The sequence below is a fragment of the Lissotriton vulgaris genome, chromosome 2_1, assembly GCF_964263255.1.
Source record: "Lissotriton vulgaris chromosome 2_1, aLisVul1.2, whole genome shotgun sequence".
NCBI classification, from domain to species: domain Eukaryota; kingdom Metazoa; phylum Chordata; class Amphibia; order Caudata; family Salamandridae; genus Lissotriton; species Lissotriton vulgaris.
In genome coordinates, this window is record NC_141687.1 from 170,633,754 (window position 1) to 170,651,484 (window position 17,731).

Consider the following 17,731-nt stretch of genomic DNA (forward strand, 5'->3'; position numbering starts at 1 on the left):
AAGCCTATGTAGAGCTTTGTAAAACTCCTAAATTAATAAGTATAGCCATTGTAGATGAGGTGACCATGTACAAGCCTGCTGCCGGGCATGTTCACTTAGATAACTTGTTTGCTTTATTCTCTAGCTGGCCGCATATTTTGGCACTTATTTTGCGGGTTTGTTCCAGGCATGTTATCTTTAGTTTTTGTGTACATGTGTAGGAACGACGGGAAGCCTTTCCACGCTTTTGCTCTGATCACAGCTACAGCAGATTCCAGCCTGGAACCACCACTGCTTCCCATCCTCCTAACAGGCCAATTTTACAGATGGGCAGCAGAGAGCAGGGCTTCCTGGTTGATCATTTGCTACCATTTGAGATGGAAACATTGATCTGCATTATGGCAGAGGAAAGTTGTCTTTATTTCTGTGTTGGCAACCAAGAGCCTGGCACGATAACAACTCCAGATTCCTTTCACTGTCTGGGCATTTGGCCAAGTAGGAGGAAAGGAGCCTGCTTTGGAACTGTCCGCTCAAACTCCAAGATATGGGAGGTGTGTCTGAGATCTCATCCAAGCAGCTGACTACAAGATACTCTTAAAGCTGCCAACCTTTGTGTTCACAGTACACTGAGATTTGTAAACAAGTGGGTGATGAGTGGCACCACTGATTAACTCAGACTATAGGCCCCACTCTGAAAACTGGTAAGAAGAGAAGGGGTCACCAATTTAATAAAAATGGCTTAGCCCAATAAGTAATCCTACGTGGAGGAGTCTGGACCCATATGCTTTCTTTTCATTTCTTTAGGTTCTTAGTGGTATGGCTACCTGGGAGGTTGAAGTCCAGGTTGATCATGCCATTTTGTAGGCTTTAGGGTTGTGCGTGAGACCAGGCGTGTAACATTACTAGCAAGGTATCTGTTTGCTCCTGATGGTCCATGGATGAAATGGAAGGCAAGCGTCTGCGAGGCGGGAGGGAGAATAGTCAGGAGGGGAATTCAACTGAGGTGATTGAGGGTGTTCCTTGCAAGATTCAGTGCTGAGTGGTTTTGTGTCGGCCTGGCACACTGGGTGGTCATTGTGCTGTATATTGTATCCAGCAAGGTTGAGTACATTGAGCATACATGAAGAGGTTTGAGTGTCATCTCTCCGTGGTAAGACCATGCATGGTCTATGGTGTCCACAGCATCTATGGTGTGGAGAGTGGTTTTGTGGGCTTCGATGAGCATGAGGCGCTTTGGGTACACTGTGTCATGTGGGTGTGACGTGGGTTAGGTTGGTGGTCTGTGGTACTGGTGCTGGGTTGGATGCTTGTAGGTGCCGCAGAGGATGGGGTGACATGCTGAGTAGGTGTTTCTCTCTGCAGTTTGCCTGATTTGTTTTCAACAGCTCTGATTTGAGGCCCTTCAAAAAGCTTGGAGGGCCAAACATAAGTAATTCTGCTGTTTCACTGTGCATTGTTTTGATCGCTTGTGTTTTTTGTTGCAGGCGCTGCAGGCTGAAAGAGCGCTTACAGCTGAAGTTTCTGACCTGAGAGCTGAATGCCAGGACCGGGCTCTGACAGAGAAGTGGGATGCAGCTCGGATACTGTCCTTGCAGGAACAGGTGAGTCGTGGGAATGATACATGAAGAACATCACACAGTGCAGATAGCCTGCATGGTGTAGGGAGCTGTAGCTTATGTCACGCACAGGGAAGGCCCAGTGGCGTAACGCAAAATGATAGGCCGCCCTTGCAAAATGAGGGTCCCTATAGACTTCTATAGCTCAGATACACACAAGCTTTTGACTAGATGGGCGCCCAATCAAGGGTGACCCATTATGTGTGGCAAGGTCCTCTTGCGTCCTTTGGCATAGCGGTGTAGAAAAAAGTACCTAGTATTGCACATAGGTTTGGTAATAACATTTCCTGTGGGTAGGCATGGTTTGGATTGATTGAGTGGAGGAGTTACCTGGAAATGTAAACATGACTTAGAAGACGTGCTGCTGTCCCAGTGTACGCTACTGATGCTTTCTATACGCGTACGGATGCCAGAAGAACCTTAAGTTGGAATGTAGTAAAATCCATGTACTTCCGGATGAAGTAGGTTACCATGAGAAGATCGCCCCTCGCCCTGACACTCGGCTACAATTCCTTGAGATCGTGAGATCTTTTGAATATGATACTGGAGCACAGGTGGGAGTGATATGTGCGGGGGTGAAGTGTGCGACACCTCAAAGACGGGCCTCAGTCCATGAAAGGAGATGGGAAGGAAAAGAGGAGAACTAGAGTAAAGGAGAGAAAGTAGCAAGAAAAGTGACAGAACAACAGAAAAGGAACCGATAAGAAAATAAGAAAAACATGCAAAGAGAATAAAAACGGTAAAAAAAAAACACAGATGAGAACAATAAGTAAAAAGGTAAAAGTAAGTGCAGGAAAATGAGTGAGCCAGGAAAGGTAACGAAACAATGAAAAATACAGACATAAAAAAGACAAAGGAGAATACTTGAACTCGATAGGACATACAGAGCAAAAAAGATCATGTTAGATAAGGAGCGTATAAGAGAAGGTAAAAATTAAAAGAATGGACAGGGAAAGAAATACAATAAATGAGAGGATAAGGGCTGAACAGAAAGAATCCTAAAGGAGGTTGACAGGAGATGAACAATGACAGCAAACAGAAAAGAAAAGAAGATTAAGAAAACAGCATGCAGCCTGGGCCACCTGCATAGGGCCAATATTGGCAACTCACCCCCATAAGCACAGCAATACCAAATAAAGAACACACAAGACACAGTAGTTGTTCGAGAAAATATTGCTGCAGGTTTATTTTGCATAAGAAATATGCCAACACATTGGCCGATAACTGATCCTGCCTACAGGATGGACAGATATAATATGACACCAGGGACATATCAGCGGGCATTGTATGGGGAAAAGGCACATAGTCCACTGTATACTCCAACGGCGACCACGGTCATGCTTTGGCAGGCGGCCACATCGGCATTGGGATGGAAAAAAAAGATTACACAGGCCACCCCCCTTATTGGAGACGGACCGGTTTGGGATTTTGGCAAATTGTGCTGAATTCGACAAATGTGCTATGATTGGACTCTCGAGGGTCAGTGATGTTTGGGTGCGAGGTAAGGTAGTTCTCTTGGAGATCTACAGCGTGACTACGAGTTGAGTGTGGGGGAGACCTTTCGATACCTGCAGGTCAGGAATGCGTTGCACAGGACTATTCCCAGGGGTACAGAACTGCCGGCCGCCACGCCCTTAGAAGATATACTCCTTGATGATTACCTCAAAGACCAAGCAAAATACCTTGACTTACAGGAAGATACTAAATATTACAAAAGATGCGCTAGACAAAACTAGGGTCAAATGGGCAGAGGATGTGGGAGATTTAGATGATGATGACTGGCAGGAGGCACTGGTGTCACCCCGGGAGGTGGCACTTTGGTCCAGGTTCAAATTAATTCAGCTTAAGCTCCTACATAGAGTATACTACACAAGCGTGATGTTGGTTAAAATGGGTATTTTGAGCTCCCCATTATGCTCCAGAGGCTGTGGTCAAGAGGGAACATATCTACACCGGTGGTGGGACTGCCCGATAGTGCAAGTGTACTGGGGAAAAGTGACAGTGAAAATGTGGGAAGTGTGCGGGAAATCTATGGAAGTCACACCGGCTATGTCTTCTTAATATATGGGAGGCAACTGATTTGACCGCAAAAGAAAGGACCTGGGTCGCCTTGGGCAATGTGGTGACAAAACGTAACATTTTAAGGACCTGGAAGGGAGCCACTGTGCCCAAACTCTGGGGCTCGTAGGCCTATAGACGGAAAGGGTAATATATAAAGGGGAGAGGGTGCCCACAGAAATGGACCAAGATTTGGTGGGATTGGAATAAACACAGAGGATTTTATGTGCACCACTTGACCCATCCTCCCCACATGTAGGTGTGAAGGCCACCTCACCATAGCATGGTCTCAAATTGAGTTGTTAACCTGTACTGTATGGTTAGGCTGGTCTGCAAAACGAAAAGATTGCACATGATGCATGCACTGTATTATTTTATTATCAACTGTGGCTAATTTGTTTTCTTTTTCAATAAAAGATATTTATTTAAAAAAATAGAAATATGCCAACATGGTGGGTCAACTCAAAGGCGATCCAAGGGCAGGCACCAGTGACACCCCTAAGCTGCCCTGCCCACCTGATCAGCCAAATTGCACTGTGGCCTAACCAATCGGTGCTAACCATTTTGGGGGATTGTGGTACCTCGGTGCAAAAGCATGACCGGATGGGTGGGGGAGGTAGATAAAACTGGCCCCCCGTCCTGTGGTGGGCCGGAAATGACGACAGGTCGAGCTGGACCCAGAGGGGGTCCAAACACTAGACAGGTCGGGTTTGTGCCCAACGTGGCACTACGGTGGCCGCCCTCCTATGGCGGCCCCCTGCGTGGGCCGCGGGCAGCCTCAGAGCACGTCATGTGATCTTAGCAGTAAGACGGGTTATGCAGGTGCCCCAGGAGGGTGTAAACTCAGCCCTACCACTTAACAGTGACGATGTAGTAACCAAGGGGTGTTCACTTCTGCCACTACATTGAAATCAAGGCCAATGTTCTATGGTGGAGCATAAGAGGGCTGCTTTAGTGTATGAGACTGGATCTTGGGCACACCCACGTTAACTCTGGGTGCCTACTGAATACTGATCTGGTAGCCCTCAGTGTTTAGGGCTGCACACTTGCAAGCCTTGTGTACAACAAATGTATCACCAGAACGACAAATCTATTTTCTCACAATTATTGTATAAAGTTGTCCGCTCTGAACCTATCGGACTGGTCAAACCTTGCATGCGGCTCTGCTCTGTTATCCGTTTCCATGATGCGCTCAATCATGGGGGCAGCTTCCTGGTGCCAGCCAGGTCTCTCTGAAAGTTTATACGGATCCGGAATAGGGATAGGGACTTTGAGGGTTATTTGGAGACCCCCAGGCCACATATCTTGACACGTACTCCCAGCCATGACAAAAGACTTTGTTGAAGCAGGGGTCCCTGTTTCTCTGTAGTGTGTCATCTCTGTTCAGACATGTGCCTTGGTCTGTGGGTTCTGCAGTATCGGTCTGTGCAGGTTTTGCACTTTCTAGTGGTTGAAGTCCATGCTGTCTGTTGTTTTCAGTGGAATGTACTCCTACTAAACTGTTTCTTGGTATTTATTTGTCTAGATGTAAATATGTGGTGTTGGGTGTTTTCTCTGTACCTTTCAGTGGTTGCCCCCCCCCCCCCATGTCAATATATCGGCTGTTTATGTCCCTTGAAGCTTGTACCTTCCAGGATCAGCTCTTTGTAAATAATAAAGAAGTAGAGAGTTCTTTGGACGGATGTATCAATATCCGCCATGAGTCTCCATGTTAGATGGAGGGGCTGGAGTGCTGCTGAATGAACTCTTGGCTGGATGGCGGAGGTCGGGCCCCATAGGGCAGCATAAAAAACATCAGAAGACAAAGTGCTGGGACCACAGAAATGACCATAGCGCCTAAACAGAGTTTACATTGCCAAAAATGCAGTCATAGGCGCGTATACTTCGTTGTTCCAGCAGGTAGTGTCATTTTCAATATAAGCTTTGCTAAGTATGTCTTCTGTCACTGGTCTCTGTAGGTGGAGCGGGAATCGCACCAAAAGCTGGACTTGGAGCAGCAGGTGTGCTCTGCGATGCAAGAGAACGAAGCGCTGCGGGCCCAGGTGGAAGGGCTGAGGACAAAGGTGCTATCGCTGGAGGAGCGGAGCCGCGAGCTGATGGAGCAGGTGAGCTGGACTCTTGCAGGGCCGAGCCCGCCATTCATCCTTGAATGTTGAAACTGTGTGTGATGGTCAAGCCAAGGACTTAGGGGGCTGATAAGAGTCTGGCAGAGAGTGTGTTCTGTTGCAAAGGCCTGGAGTGCCTTCGTTGCCAAAGTCAAGGTCCAACCGCCTGATGTAGAGGCGGGCGGACCGTAAGTATGTTGCTGTTGGTCTCTACTCTGGCTCAGTCACTGACATACTCCTCTGGCGGCCTAATGGAGTACGAGCCCTCGGATGTTAGCCTCCACCCACCGGCCCATTTAAGAATAAGTGATCAAATGGCGTTTTGCTGTCCATCCCCTCCAAGTAATACCGGTGGGTCGGGACAGTGGGAAAAAATGACCCTCACACCATGGGAGAAAACTCCAGTTTGTTTGGGAGAGGGGGTCGGGGGGGATCATTAGTTTAAATTTTTTCTAAACATAACAGCATTTCTTGCCAATTTTTTGTAAACGGGCACCCTCTTCCCCCAGCCCCCCCTCCCCCCCCCCCCGAACCCTTGAGCAAGCAAACCCACAACCAGTCTGCGTCAGATACCAAAGAGGGAAAATCATTAGCGAATGTGCGCCGTACAAAAACGACATAACATAACATTTCACGTCCGTTCCAAACTTGTATTACGGTTTACGGCTGAACAAAGTGAGCACAAGTTTAATTATATCGGCGCTTAGCAAAGGGGTCCTGTGTGATCAGTACGAAAACAATAGCCTAAAGGAAATTCGCCCTCAAAAAACGTTCGTGCCTCACCTAGTTCCACGAGTTTTGTAAAATTCCTGTTCTTTCTGAATAAAGTTGGCGTAGTCCGTTTTTCCTGTGTATCATACAGGTTCATACCTCTCCCCCACTTTTGATCCAGCGGCGGAAGAGGGGGAGGCAGAGGGGTTCTACTCCTCTTCTACCCTCTCTTCTCATCATCCCTGCGTCTCCGACAAGAGCCTGGCCGGCCCATCACGTCAATAGATCTAAGATGGTCGTCAGCACCTAGTGACTCCTAAAGCTCCTGGGAGGGACTCGATCTTACATCCTTGGGCTGCATTTCTAATCCTCAGTTCATTCATTGGTGCTGCCAAGGCGAGAGTGAGGAAACGTACTCCTCACTAGCACTCAGTGCACCCTGGCCCATGGGCATCCAGCGAAATTTTTCTAGGGGGGGGGGGGCAAAATGTTAACGTCATCACCATCCTCCGACAAGATGTGTGCCAGGTGGGGCACAAGAAACACTGGGGCACAGTAGAAGCCATGAGGGGCAGGGAGCAGGCTGCAAATTATCTCATACACCATAGGGTTATTATGCCGCAGCCATCTATTTCTTTTGTGGCTTTTGGTAGATATCATTCGCACCTTCTAGCAATTGGCATCAGAAAATGTACCGCATTACGCTGCAGCTCTATTTTTGCTGCGTAATTTAGTTAACACTGTGACATAATTTTATCCTCCATTGCTCCATAATTCCGTGGCCCCAAAGCAGACAGCACACGTTAAAAGTGCTTGTGCATGAAGCAGAGACCCTAAGGCTTGCAAACTTAGTTTGGTGTGCGTGCAAATCCTGCATTGCCGTTCCCTGGTGAGTTGCACTACTTCTTCAGAAACAAGGCCAACTAAGGTACCAATGGGTGAGGCGGGCTAGCTCAGGGTCCTATGACCTCAGTGATTCTGTCGCTCTAGCGTGTGCTGCTTCGTAGGCCTGCCCAGAAGACTAAAGGTGAACTTCGGTATGGATTGTGGGGGACAGACCTTCATGGTTAACCCACTCTTGCACAGCTAGGGACATGCTGGTGCAAAGACACCAACACTTCTAAGGTCTAGCGGGGCCTTCTAAGGTCTAGCATGGGAATGTGCTCCCTTAGGAGAGAAGGCTGAACCTGGTTCCCCAGTTTCAAATTCGGCAGCTCTGGCCATAGTGCCACATCTTCTCCCCCACTGAACACCATACTCTTCCACTAAAAGAAACTTTAGATGCAATCCAATTGTGTTCCGCTATAAACGCCTATTCAAATTATGCACTAGAGAAGAGTAATATTCTGTCTGAAAAAAAAACAGTAACAACCTCCTGGAAAAAGCAAACGCATACAGGGAATGCAGGACTGAGTAAAGTATGTGAAATGTAAGCAAGAACAACATGCTTATCTTAATGCTTGTGCACTCGTTATTCAGAAATCAATGAGTGTTTTTGCCTGAAAAGCTGAGGACATGACTACAGGGCCCGGAGGGGACCCATTTCAATGTCCATTGCTTAATTCCTTACAAACTCCTGCTGCAGCTTTACTACCGATCGTTGTGGCCTGCTAAGAGGGACTAAAGCCAACGTCCCCTGTACTGCTCAAAAGCATCAGCAGCTCACCGAGGACTCCGTCACCTGAGTCCTGGGATGGGAGGAGATGCGCCATGCTGTGCCTCCACTGTCGGTCCATTGTCATACTGCCCATGACAATGGAACGCCCTGACTGTGGCTTGCTAAAAGTCACAGCCAATGTGTATCATTCGGATTGTGCGCCAGCAGGAAAGTCGGCGGCGCACCTCTTACCTAGGCGAACCCCGTGTTTAACATCTTTACGTGGCCATAGGAAATGGCCGGTAAGGTGCAATTAAAACGACCTGCTCGAAGCTCGGAGTACCACGGAGAGCAGCAAAGTATCGCGAGCCCCCGTCCTTAAAGAAACCATTGACCATTCCTTCTCATGATACTAATCTGGAACTTCCACTGCCGCCCACGAACTCCTATTCCAGTCACAGCACTCAGCTTAAAACTTATGCTAGACCTACGAATGTAACGTGCACAAAAGAGAAACGCTGCTCGTGTAAAATATACAGTTTTTACGGTATTGCTGTGAGCACTGTTTCCTTCTAAAGCACTTTACCGCCCCCCGGTGTTTAGTTCGTTTACCACATCATTCAGACTATAAACATACAAAATCAGCCGGTTTAAAAATATAACCTTCACTTTTCTTTAAAACCTACTGTTTTTTAAAATATTCTTTAAATATGTTGATTACTAGATACACCGTAGCTAACACATTTGTTTTATAAGTTAAGTCCCTCTAACAAGGAACTCTTGAAGTACCATCATATTCCCACAGTACAGCATGAAGAAGGGAATATAAAAAAGGAACAGCGAATGACGTGAAAAACACACGAAACAAAACCTATTTTTCTCTCTGCCCACTGAACAACAAAGCAAAACAATCTCTCTCTCACCCATGCACATGCATTCTTTCTGATCAACAACATAATATCCTCTTCCTTGTCAGCTTTAGTGAGTCTACCTCACGAGACAGTCTCTATTGTCTTAAACCCAAAAAGAAAAAAAAAACCGCCGCACCCCTTAGTAGAGAAGTGCACACCGGCTTACCCACAATGCCTTTCGTGATATTACTAAAGCTAACAGGAAGTTCATACAAGAGAATTGTTTCGGCGAGAGAGAGGTGCGCGACAGGGTGATTACCAGTGAGGAAAGAGGGTGTTTTAACTATTTTACAGACGCCACTCCGAAAATTCAGTCATCAATAAATGCTTTAACCATTATCAGAATAGCTCCCCTGGAATTCAATCTCCATGTCACGTGATAGTCAGGCCTGCAGGAAATCACTGTTCAGTACATTCTCAAGGATATTTTTGACCACTGCCTCAGAGCAAGAGTCCATCACAGTAAGAGTCCAGCCCACTCCATTAATGGGACTTGCCTGGATGGTGTCCATGGAGACGTTGAGCCCAAGCCAAACTCAGGACGTTGAAGCTGATGACATCCTGCTTCCTTTATCCATTTCCTTTCTGTTTAACCTGGAGGCTGGGCGGCTTCCCCCCCTCTAAGGAGCCTGGCTCCACTGCTTGAACAGTGTTTGAGGCGCAGTCAAAGAGTGAACATTTATGGAGCTCAGTTCTCTCCCATGTACAAAACAAAAAGCCCAAGACACCTCCACCACATGCCTCTCTTCTTCTTCCGTGCCCCCTTTTCAGCTCACATGATGTCTGATGCCCTCTCTTGCAGCTGATCCAGTCTCAGCGTGACTCAGAAGATATGCGGATGCTGAACCGGTCGCTCCGCGCTGAGCTGGAGGAGCTCCAGGAGGAAGCCTTCCTCAGTCACTCTGGGCCCCAGGATACCTCCCTTCTGTCCGAGATGGAGCAAAGTATGGAGCGGGAGAGCTGGTGCAGCGAGCGGCAGCAGGTATGGTGGAGCTGGGAGCGGGAGACCGTGTGGAGGGGAAGAGGAGGGCTCTGGAGAGGACATTAGTAAACCTGTATGGTCACTGTAGGCACCTTCAGTTATCCATGGTGATCCCACAACACCAGGTTCTACCAATGTCCATGGTGACTCCACACTTTGAGATTTATTATTTGATGTCCATGGTAACCCCACAAATATATGACCCATTGATGTGTCTATTGTGAATCCAAGGTACAAGGTCTCTGCAAAATTCTATTGTGAGCTCACAGACCCAGGTCCCTACAATTACATGTTCACATGACCCCACAGCTCCATGGCCTATACGTTATCATGCACCCCAAAGTTCTAACTCTTGATAAATGCCTGTTATACAACAAAGAGGGAGGTATCGATAGAATTCCCAGAGTCCCCCACAGCCCCAGGTCTACGTAGATGTACACTCACTGTGACTTAAAATCCCACTTCTGTCGGTGTCCGGGGGCTCCATGTGGGTGCCATGGTGACGTCACTGTTGCATGTCCAGTCAATATAGGCTTCAAGAAGGGGCGAGCGGACAAAGAGGAAAATCCATAATGGTTTCTTCAGGCGATGGTATACATACAGGAGGAACAGACGCATTCACCCAGGACCTGCGCTAAGTTAAATATTAATATCAGCACTAAACGAAAGACCTAATTTCTTGTATATTAAACGTGCACACTAGACACGAAGCAAGAGCAGTGTGTATAGTACATACAGTGAAATTGTATTGAACCCACGATTACATGAAGCTATGCAGACCCAGACCCGGTATGTCCAAACAATCAAAAACATGAAGGTGCTGCATGTGCAAGAGGTGTGACGGTGCAGTGTTCGGTGACAAACAATCGAGCAAACTCAATCTGAGATATCAAAAGGCACTTCAGTCCAATGCTCGCTATCATGCCCTCTAAGATAACCACAAGTCTGTAGGATTCTTCATTGTACTAAATTCATGAATATTTATCAAAAGTCTGAAGTCACAAGCGTCAATGTTTTGACCTCGGTGACAACTGGACTGGCAGCAACCTGAGGTGAATGAATAGCAGGTTTTCGTAAAATCAAGAAGAGAATAAATCAAAGTAAATGTCTTCGCAGGATGCATCAGATCTGCTGATGAAGAGTGGGAAACAGAGTGGTCGCATTGAGGTCTTCTTTACCATTGAGTATGCTCTTGGATATATATTTTTTTCTTTTGCCCTATAAATAAACAGTCACTTGAAGACATTTTTGTGTATGTTTCTATAAACAGGTCCTGTTGATGCACATGTTACTCTTCGTGATCAACTATCGCCCCACATCTAGACCACAATTTCAGGACACTATGCGGTTCATCCCGGACTGGATGAACTGCAATAAGTTGAAGTTTAATTCGGATAAAACGGAGATAGTTATCACAAAAAGTAAGTTGGAACGTTGGTTCCATCCTCCGCCTGCCCCTAAAAAGGCGGTAAAAAGCCTTGGGGTCATCATTGATGAGGAGCTATCGTTTAAGCAGCACGTAGGCACCGTTCCTTCGGCAAGCTTCTACCAACTGCGGAGCATAAAAAAGATGAGGACATTTCTTACCAGGGAGGCTCTGACCCAGTTAATAATAGCCCTAGTAACGTCGAGAATTAAATATGCAAACTGTCTTTACTTAGGCCTCCCTCGAATCCTATTGCGCAGACTTCAGGTAATCCAAAATCCGGCCGCCCAGCTGGTATGTTATCTGCCCAAATATAGCCATATTTCCTACGTGATGAAAGACCTTCACTGGCTGCCAGTCACGCAGAGACCCATGTTCAAGGTGTGGTGCATGGTCTTTAGGGGCTTGTATCTGAACTGTTCTGCTTTTGTGAAGCCACAGATCAACAAGTATTGTCCTACCCGATAGCTGAGATATAGCCATCTACATTATCTGGTGGTCCTTTTGTGTAAAAACCAACGGACTGGAGGACACAGGTTTTCCGTCATTGCTCCGCGAGTCTGGAATACTCTGCCAGTGGACCTTGGGTCCACTGAAAACTACACCAGATTCAGACGGCTTCTGAAGACATGGTTGTTCAAACAGGCTTACCAATATCCAGGGACCCAGGCCGTATTAGCAATCCGGCGCCAAGAGACTGATTGCTGAATGTGCGCTTTAGATATAATCAATAACATAACCTAACATGTTGGTCCCACAAGTTCGTGTGAATGTCCCTTGTACCCCCGCAGTTTCAGATCCGCAACGACAATTATTTTAGATAATTTTGGTGGAAATGTATTTTGAGGTCTCAATGACAGTTTCTTGCTGGGATCCAGGGTGTCCCCTCGGTTCCTGGTTCTTAATGGCTGTCTGCAGTCCGCTTATTGATGCCCGTGGTGTCCTCACAGTTTCAGGACCTTCTAGATGTGTGCTTTGACTGCACAGTTCCAGGCCACTGGTGACCACATGGTTAAAGGGTCTTGTAGGTGTCGATGGTGCCCCTTCAGTTGCAGGTTCTTGTGATGTTCCTAGTGAGCCGAGGAACATGTGATTTCCAGCGTTTCTCAGCTGGGATTGGCACACCTTAATAAGCATCCATTGTTTGAGTTTTCTGATCTTGGAAGAGTTAATCTTCACCCCCGAAGTGCGGATATATTCACCTTGCACCACCCAGGGCCATTGTCAAGGTGCCATTAACTTCTTAAAGCAAGATCTGCAATAGCCATGAATTCATCAGTAGGAATACAGCACAACACCATCTTAACTTCATAACAAGTAATAGACCATCATCATGATAGATTCCAGCTGTAGATGGATGATGTCCAGATACTGTTAAGACAGAGAGACATACCAGCAGACAGAAGTTTTAATCGTAGGAGGATTTGGCTCAGGGTCTCCTCCTGTCCGGGGGCCTTGCAAGTGGGGCCAGTATCCCCTCTGGTCTCGTCCCAAAAGGCGAGGAATCTGGCATAATTTTCAGTTGGGTCCTCAAATTCACTCCACCAATCAATGCAGTAACAAAGAAAACGAATTTACAACTTTTGCACCGCTGGAGAATCCGCCCTCTACTACACAAACCACCAAATAGGGCTAGCACATGCTCTTGTCTGACTTGACTACTGTAATATACTAATAAAAATACGTATCCTCACAATACAAAAAATGTGATCATTTTATCTAGCCCTGAAAGCTCTCCGGTTACTTCAAGTTTAATTCCGACTCTAGTTCAAAGCGCTGTGTTATGCACACAGCGATGGACCTGGCTGTATTCAGGAACTGGCAAACCACTGCGTTCCATGCAGGATGTGCCATCCTCTGCTCTACACCCGAAAACCAACACTCCTGGAAGAGACTAAAGTATGGTTTGAAATCCTTGGCGGTCCATGGTCCAAAATGTTGGAATAACCTTAGCCCTCAACTCTGAAAGGAAGCTTGTCCCTTTCAGTGCAGGAAACTCCTGAAAACCAGACATTTCAAGCAGGTTTTTAATGAAGTCCACCATCCTCATGGGAGTCTGATCTCAGATATCGGTGCCTTCTACACGTTCTTCTGGACTCTAACTCACATGTTTTCAGAACTTTCGTTTCATTGTACTTTTTTCTCCTCTGCTCCAGTAGTCTGGGGTGACCTAAGGGATTTGTAGTGCTTTAGAATATTTCTAAATTAATAAATAATTACCATCATGCACGTTTTGCAGATTTCTAGTATACAGGCAGCTTACTAAAACTGACTGTGCTCAGGTTTGGTCAGCTTTGTGAAGCCTAAGGGAAGAAGGCACATTACAATTTTATAAGCTGGGATGGGGTTGTGGAAGGTTTCCGAATTGGATTGTTATGCCAATGTACCCTTTGCACTGTTTTCGCGACTACTGCAGATGCATTAAACTCTCTCTCTCTCTCCAGGTCGCAGCAGAAATCCAAGCAGTGCGACAGGAGTTGGAGACCAGCGAGGGAACGCCAGTCCCGCCCTGTGTGATGGTGGCACAGTCCATGCTGGCTGACCTGGCGCAGAGTCTGGAGGAAGGGATACTTGCTAACCAGACCTGTGAACAATCTCGCAACCAGAATCTGCAGGAACAGGTGTGTTTTTAGGTCAATCTTACCAGAGAGTGCAAGCTATCTGCTTGTAAAATACCTATTGTGAGCTTACCAAGAACTTATAGGGGTTTACTGCCTACCCACTGCTTACCACTGGTTGGCTTTATTGTCTCTCTCATTTGCTTGCTTCTTACTCGATAGCTGTCCCTGTCTCTGCTAGTCCATCATATGTTTGTCCCTCCACGGAGCAATACCTCTTTACCATCTCTCTGACTGGCTGGCCTATACTTTCACTGCTCACTTTTATGGAACTACTTTTTTCTTTTTTGCTTAAGCATTCCATGAGAATGCATGTGTTTTCCAGCTCTCTCCCTTGTGTGCTTTTCCACCTTGCACTCCACACTCCGTGATACTGTCTCTGCTTTTTACTTGCCCTTGTTGCACTTACATGCATGCTTCTTTTACTCCTCCCTCACCCTCTCCCCACTGAGTTTCCCAGCATTTACTCACACCCGTCTTTATTTTTTGAAAAATATTTTCTTTTCTTGGGGCGACTCAATCCGCTAATTACTGCCGAACCATATGCCTTAGTGATCTATGTCGGATCGGTAAAATAAAAGGTACCCGCATTATTTTGTAGGCAGACATGGCATGCTGTAGGCACTCATGCCATGCTGTACAGCATCACCTAAAGGCACTGGCAAAGGCAATGGGTCCCAAAGGCAACACCGATTGGCTTTGCCATATCTTGTTTTCATAGGGCTTCTCTTGTACCTGTTAACATGGCCTTTGTGGGGAAAAGAAAGTTGTGTTGGCTTTACTGCACGCTACAAGGCGAGTGGGTAGTTTGAAGAGTAAAAGGAACAGCAAAATATGGTGAAGGGACATTTTTGCTGTCCAAGGCACTTCTATCTCACAGAAAGTGGATGTAGCATGGCTGCAGTCTCCTTTCTGTCAACAGAGGACATGCCAGTTCGAGGACTCGGCCTGACTGCAATGCCAAGAGACAGCCTTGTTGTCTAAGGGCCTGATTTAGAGTTTGGTAGACAGGTACTCAAACACAAAATAACAGATAACCTGCCTGCTTATTGTAAGTGCATTGGGATATAATGCACTTGTAATGAGTTAGATGGGATACCGGTCAAGCTTGTGATGGAGAACCCACCCGGCCATCTATAAATCATACTCTAAGAGTCCATTCCCACTGCTAAGCCAAGAGAAGATCCTCCTGTCGAAGGATTCACTGTCACTACTATACCAAGAAGTAACTCTTGGTGTCAAAGGGTTCACCACACTGATTGACCAAGAGACCGCAATGCCGTCTACAGATCAATATTCACAGTGGTACCAAGAGAGGGCTCTAATGTCTAATGGTTCAATCTCAATGCAGTACCACAACACTGCACTGATGGCTTCAGGGTTCAGTCCCACGATGAGAGCAAGAGACCGCTCTTCTGCTGAATGCATTCCCTATTTCTATATAGGATGCTTGGCCCTGCACTTCTGCGGCTTCCATGATACTTCCCTTTGCTGAACTGTCGCTCTTCGACCTTTCTCCTGGAGAGTGGCCATACTGCACATAGTCAGTTTTTAGTCACTTCTGTCCTCAATGGAAGCTTCGCTCTAAGTAATTGTCCTGTCATCTCTATCCTGAGTGATACCTCAGCTGCATAAGGAACTGACCATTCACCCTTGTTCTGTGACGAAGTATATTTGTGCGAGGTGCTTATTACTTTTAACCTGAGGAAGAATTCACTTGATATGCACATAGCTTTTCAGAAGTCAAGGCAAAGAAGGGAGGAGATGTGGCCCAATAGCCAGAGCTCCCTATTTTGGAACTGAGGAATCATGTCTGTGTTCTGGAGTCGGCTCAACTTCGAGTGAGTTTTGCCTAAAAATTTAAATCGGACCATGTGTAATGTAATGAGGTGTGCATGTAAAACGGTCTAATGCCCTGGGTACTATTGGGTACTCGTAAATTGCGGGCGCTATTCCTATGGGCCTCTGGACCCTTAGGAATGAATGGGAAGGTATTCCTTAATTGCAACTCGCAATTTGCAATTAAGTAATATTAAAGAAAAACAAAAAATATTGTGATTCCTACCTACATGGCATTTTGCGAGTCCTTAATAGTGGTTCGATAAAAATCGCTATTAAGGACTCGCAAAACTTTACCTACATCTGGCCCTTAGTTTCTGTAGATCATTTCCTGCTAGAAGAACTGGGAATCCTTTTATTCATTCAGTGCAAAATTCAAATGAATAAAACAGTGGACACAAATGGATGAAGGTGAAAACTCTGGAGTGCTCCACTACCTGCCATAGACCAAAACATGTATATTTTGGATCCAAAAAGAGGGGGGTAAAGGATCTGGATCTTCAGAAATCCTGCGGTAATAGAGCAAATCATTTATGGGTCACTTGTCCTTGGCAATGGGAGACCCCTTTCCCAATACTGGTACATTCCTGGTATACTTCCCCATTACTGGTATATTTTGGAGCAGTAAGAACCAAAATCCATATTTTATTTCGTAAAAACTCCTAGCTGGGTGGTATTTATCACACCCAATAAATTCTTACTCTGCAAAGTTGGCTTTTATCAAGTGCGATAAATACCACGTCTGTTACTGTGTCACTCGTAATGAGGGCCCAGGTGTAGTAATTCATCCCTTCCCTTCCCTCTCCTGATTCTCGCCTCGGTTTTCAGAAATGGTATTCCGGGCCTGAGAGGGAACTGCTGCAGCATGCTCCATTTCACCCCCAGCGCCTGTGTTGAATACTGTGAAAGGGTTTCTTGCCTTCTGCTGCTGTCACTTATCTTCTTTTCTGCTTCCTGCAGATCCAGTGTCTCAAAGATCAAGCTGAGAAGAATTTCCAGTTCACCATTCAGGAGCGAGATGATGCCATCACCAAGTAAGAACCAATGCCAACGGCTGACAGAAGAGCAATGTAGGAGGGCTTATCACTGGTCAAGTTCTGAGACATCTCCACACTGCAAAGCTTGCACACAAAAGGCCTTTTACAGAGTGGCAATCACCATAGTATCAAAAGACCCAGAGCTCCTCTAAGAGAACTTAGTATTCAAACGTAGCTTTTCATTTACACAATATAGGCTGGGCATCCCTTTATACCTTTAACCTTTGTTGATTTCAGTCAATATATATTGTTTTGGGCTTGAGGGTCCAAAGGACCGTAAGCCGAGCCACAGCCATCAGAAGCTCCCCTACTCTACACACCTGCAGGAAGAACCTCAAGGCCTGGCTGTTCGACTGAACTGTAGCTGCACCCCGCTCCCCCCTGCCCCCTGCGCCTTTAGACCCTTATGGGTGAGTAGCGCACTTTATAAAACTCTGATTGATTGATTGAGCCTGGCATCTGGCTCGAGCCTTCACTGGCTCACCCAACTCTACTTACCCAACTCTGGCCTTGCCCTGTTGATCTTTCACAGGTACATCTGACATGTGACTGAGTCCTCAACAGGCTTTCAGAGATGTGTTTTAAAGGTGACAGACTGCATCAGCCCTACGGTAAATCAGAGGTGCACTTGACATGACTGACTCTGGCCCCTGCCCTACCAGCCTGTCCGATATGTGCCCAATTATCCTTTCACTGCCCTATCTGCCAACGGTGTGTCTGATATGTGTCTGACTCTCTTTCAGCCCTACTGGTCCATCAGATACGTAGTTGTATGTGAGAAACTGAACTAGCCCTATTTACCATTCAGTTTCCAACCTTTTGTCATCTTGCTTGGTTAAATAAAATTAAAGA

The 17,731-nt window shown here is 46.4% G+C and overlaps 1 protein-coding gene across 1 annotated transcript in view; it reads left to right on the forward strand.

Annotated features, from left to right (window-relative positions):
• LOC147729772 (BICD family-like cargo adapter 1) overlaps positions 1-17,731 on the forward strand; it is a 96,972-nt gene that overhangs the window by 72,746 nt on the left and 6,495 nt on the right. Inside the window, exons 3-7 of the mRNA XM_086954655.1 lie at positions 1,464-1,580; positions 5,612-5,758; positions 9,780-9,959; positions 13,830-14,006; positions 16,803-16,876. Coding sequence (XP_086810781.1) covers positions 1,464-1,580; positions 5,612-5,758; positions 9,780-9,959; positions 13,830-14,006; positions 16,803-16,876 — 695 coding nt within the window. The remainder of the gene's footprint in view (positions 1-1,463; positions 1,581-5,611; positions 5,759-9,779; positions 9,960-13,829; positions 14,007-16,802; positions 16,877-17,731) is intronic.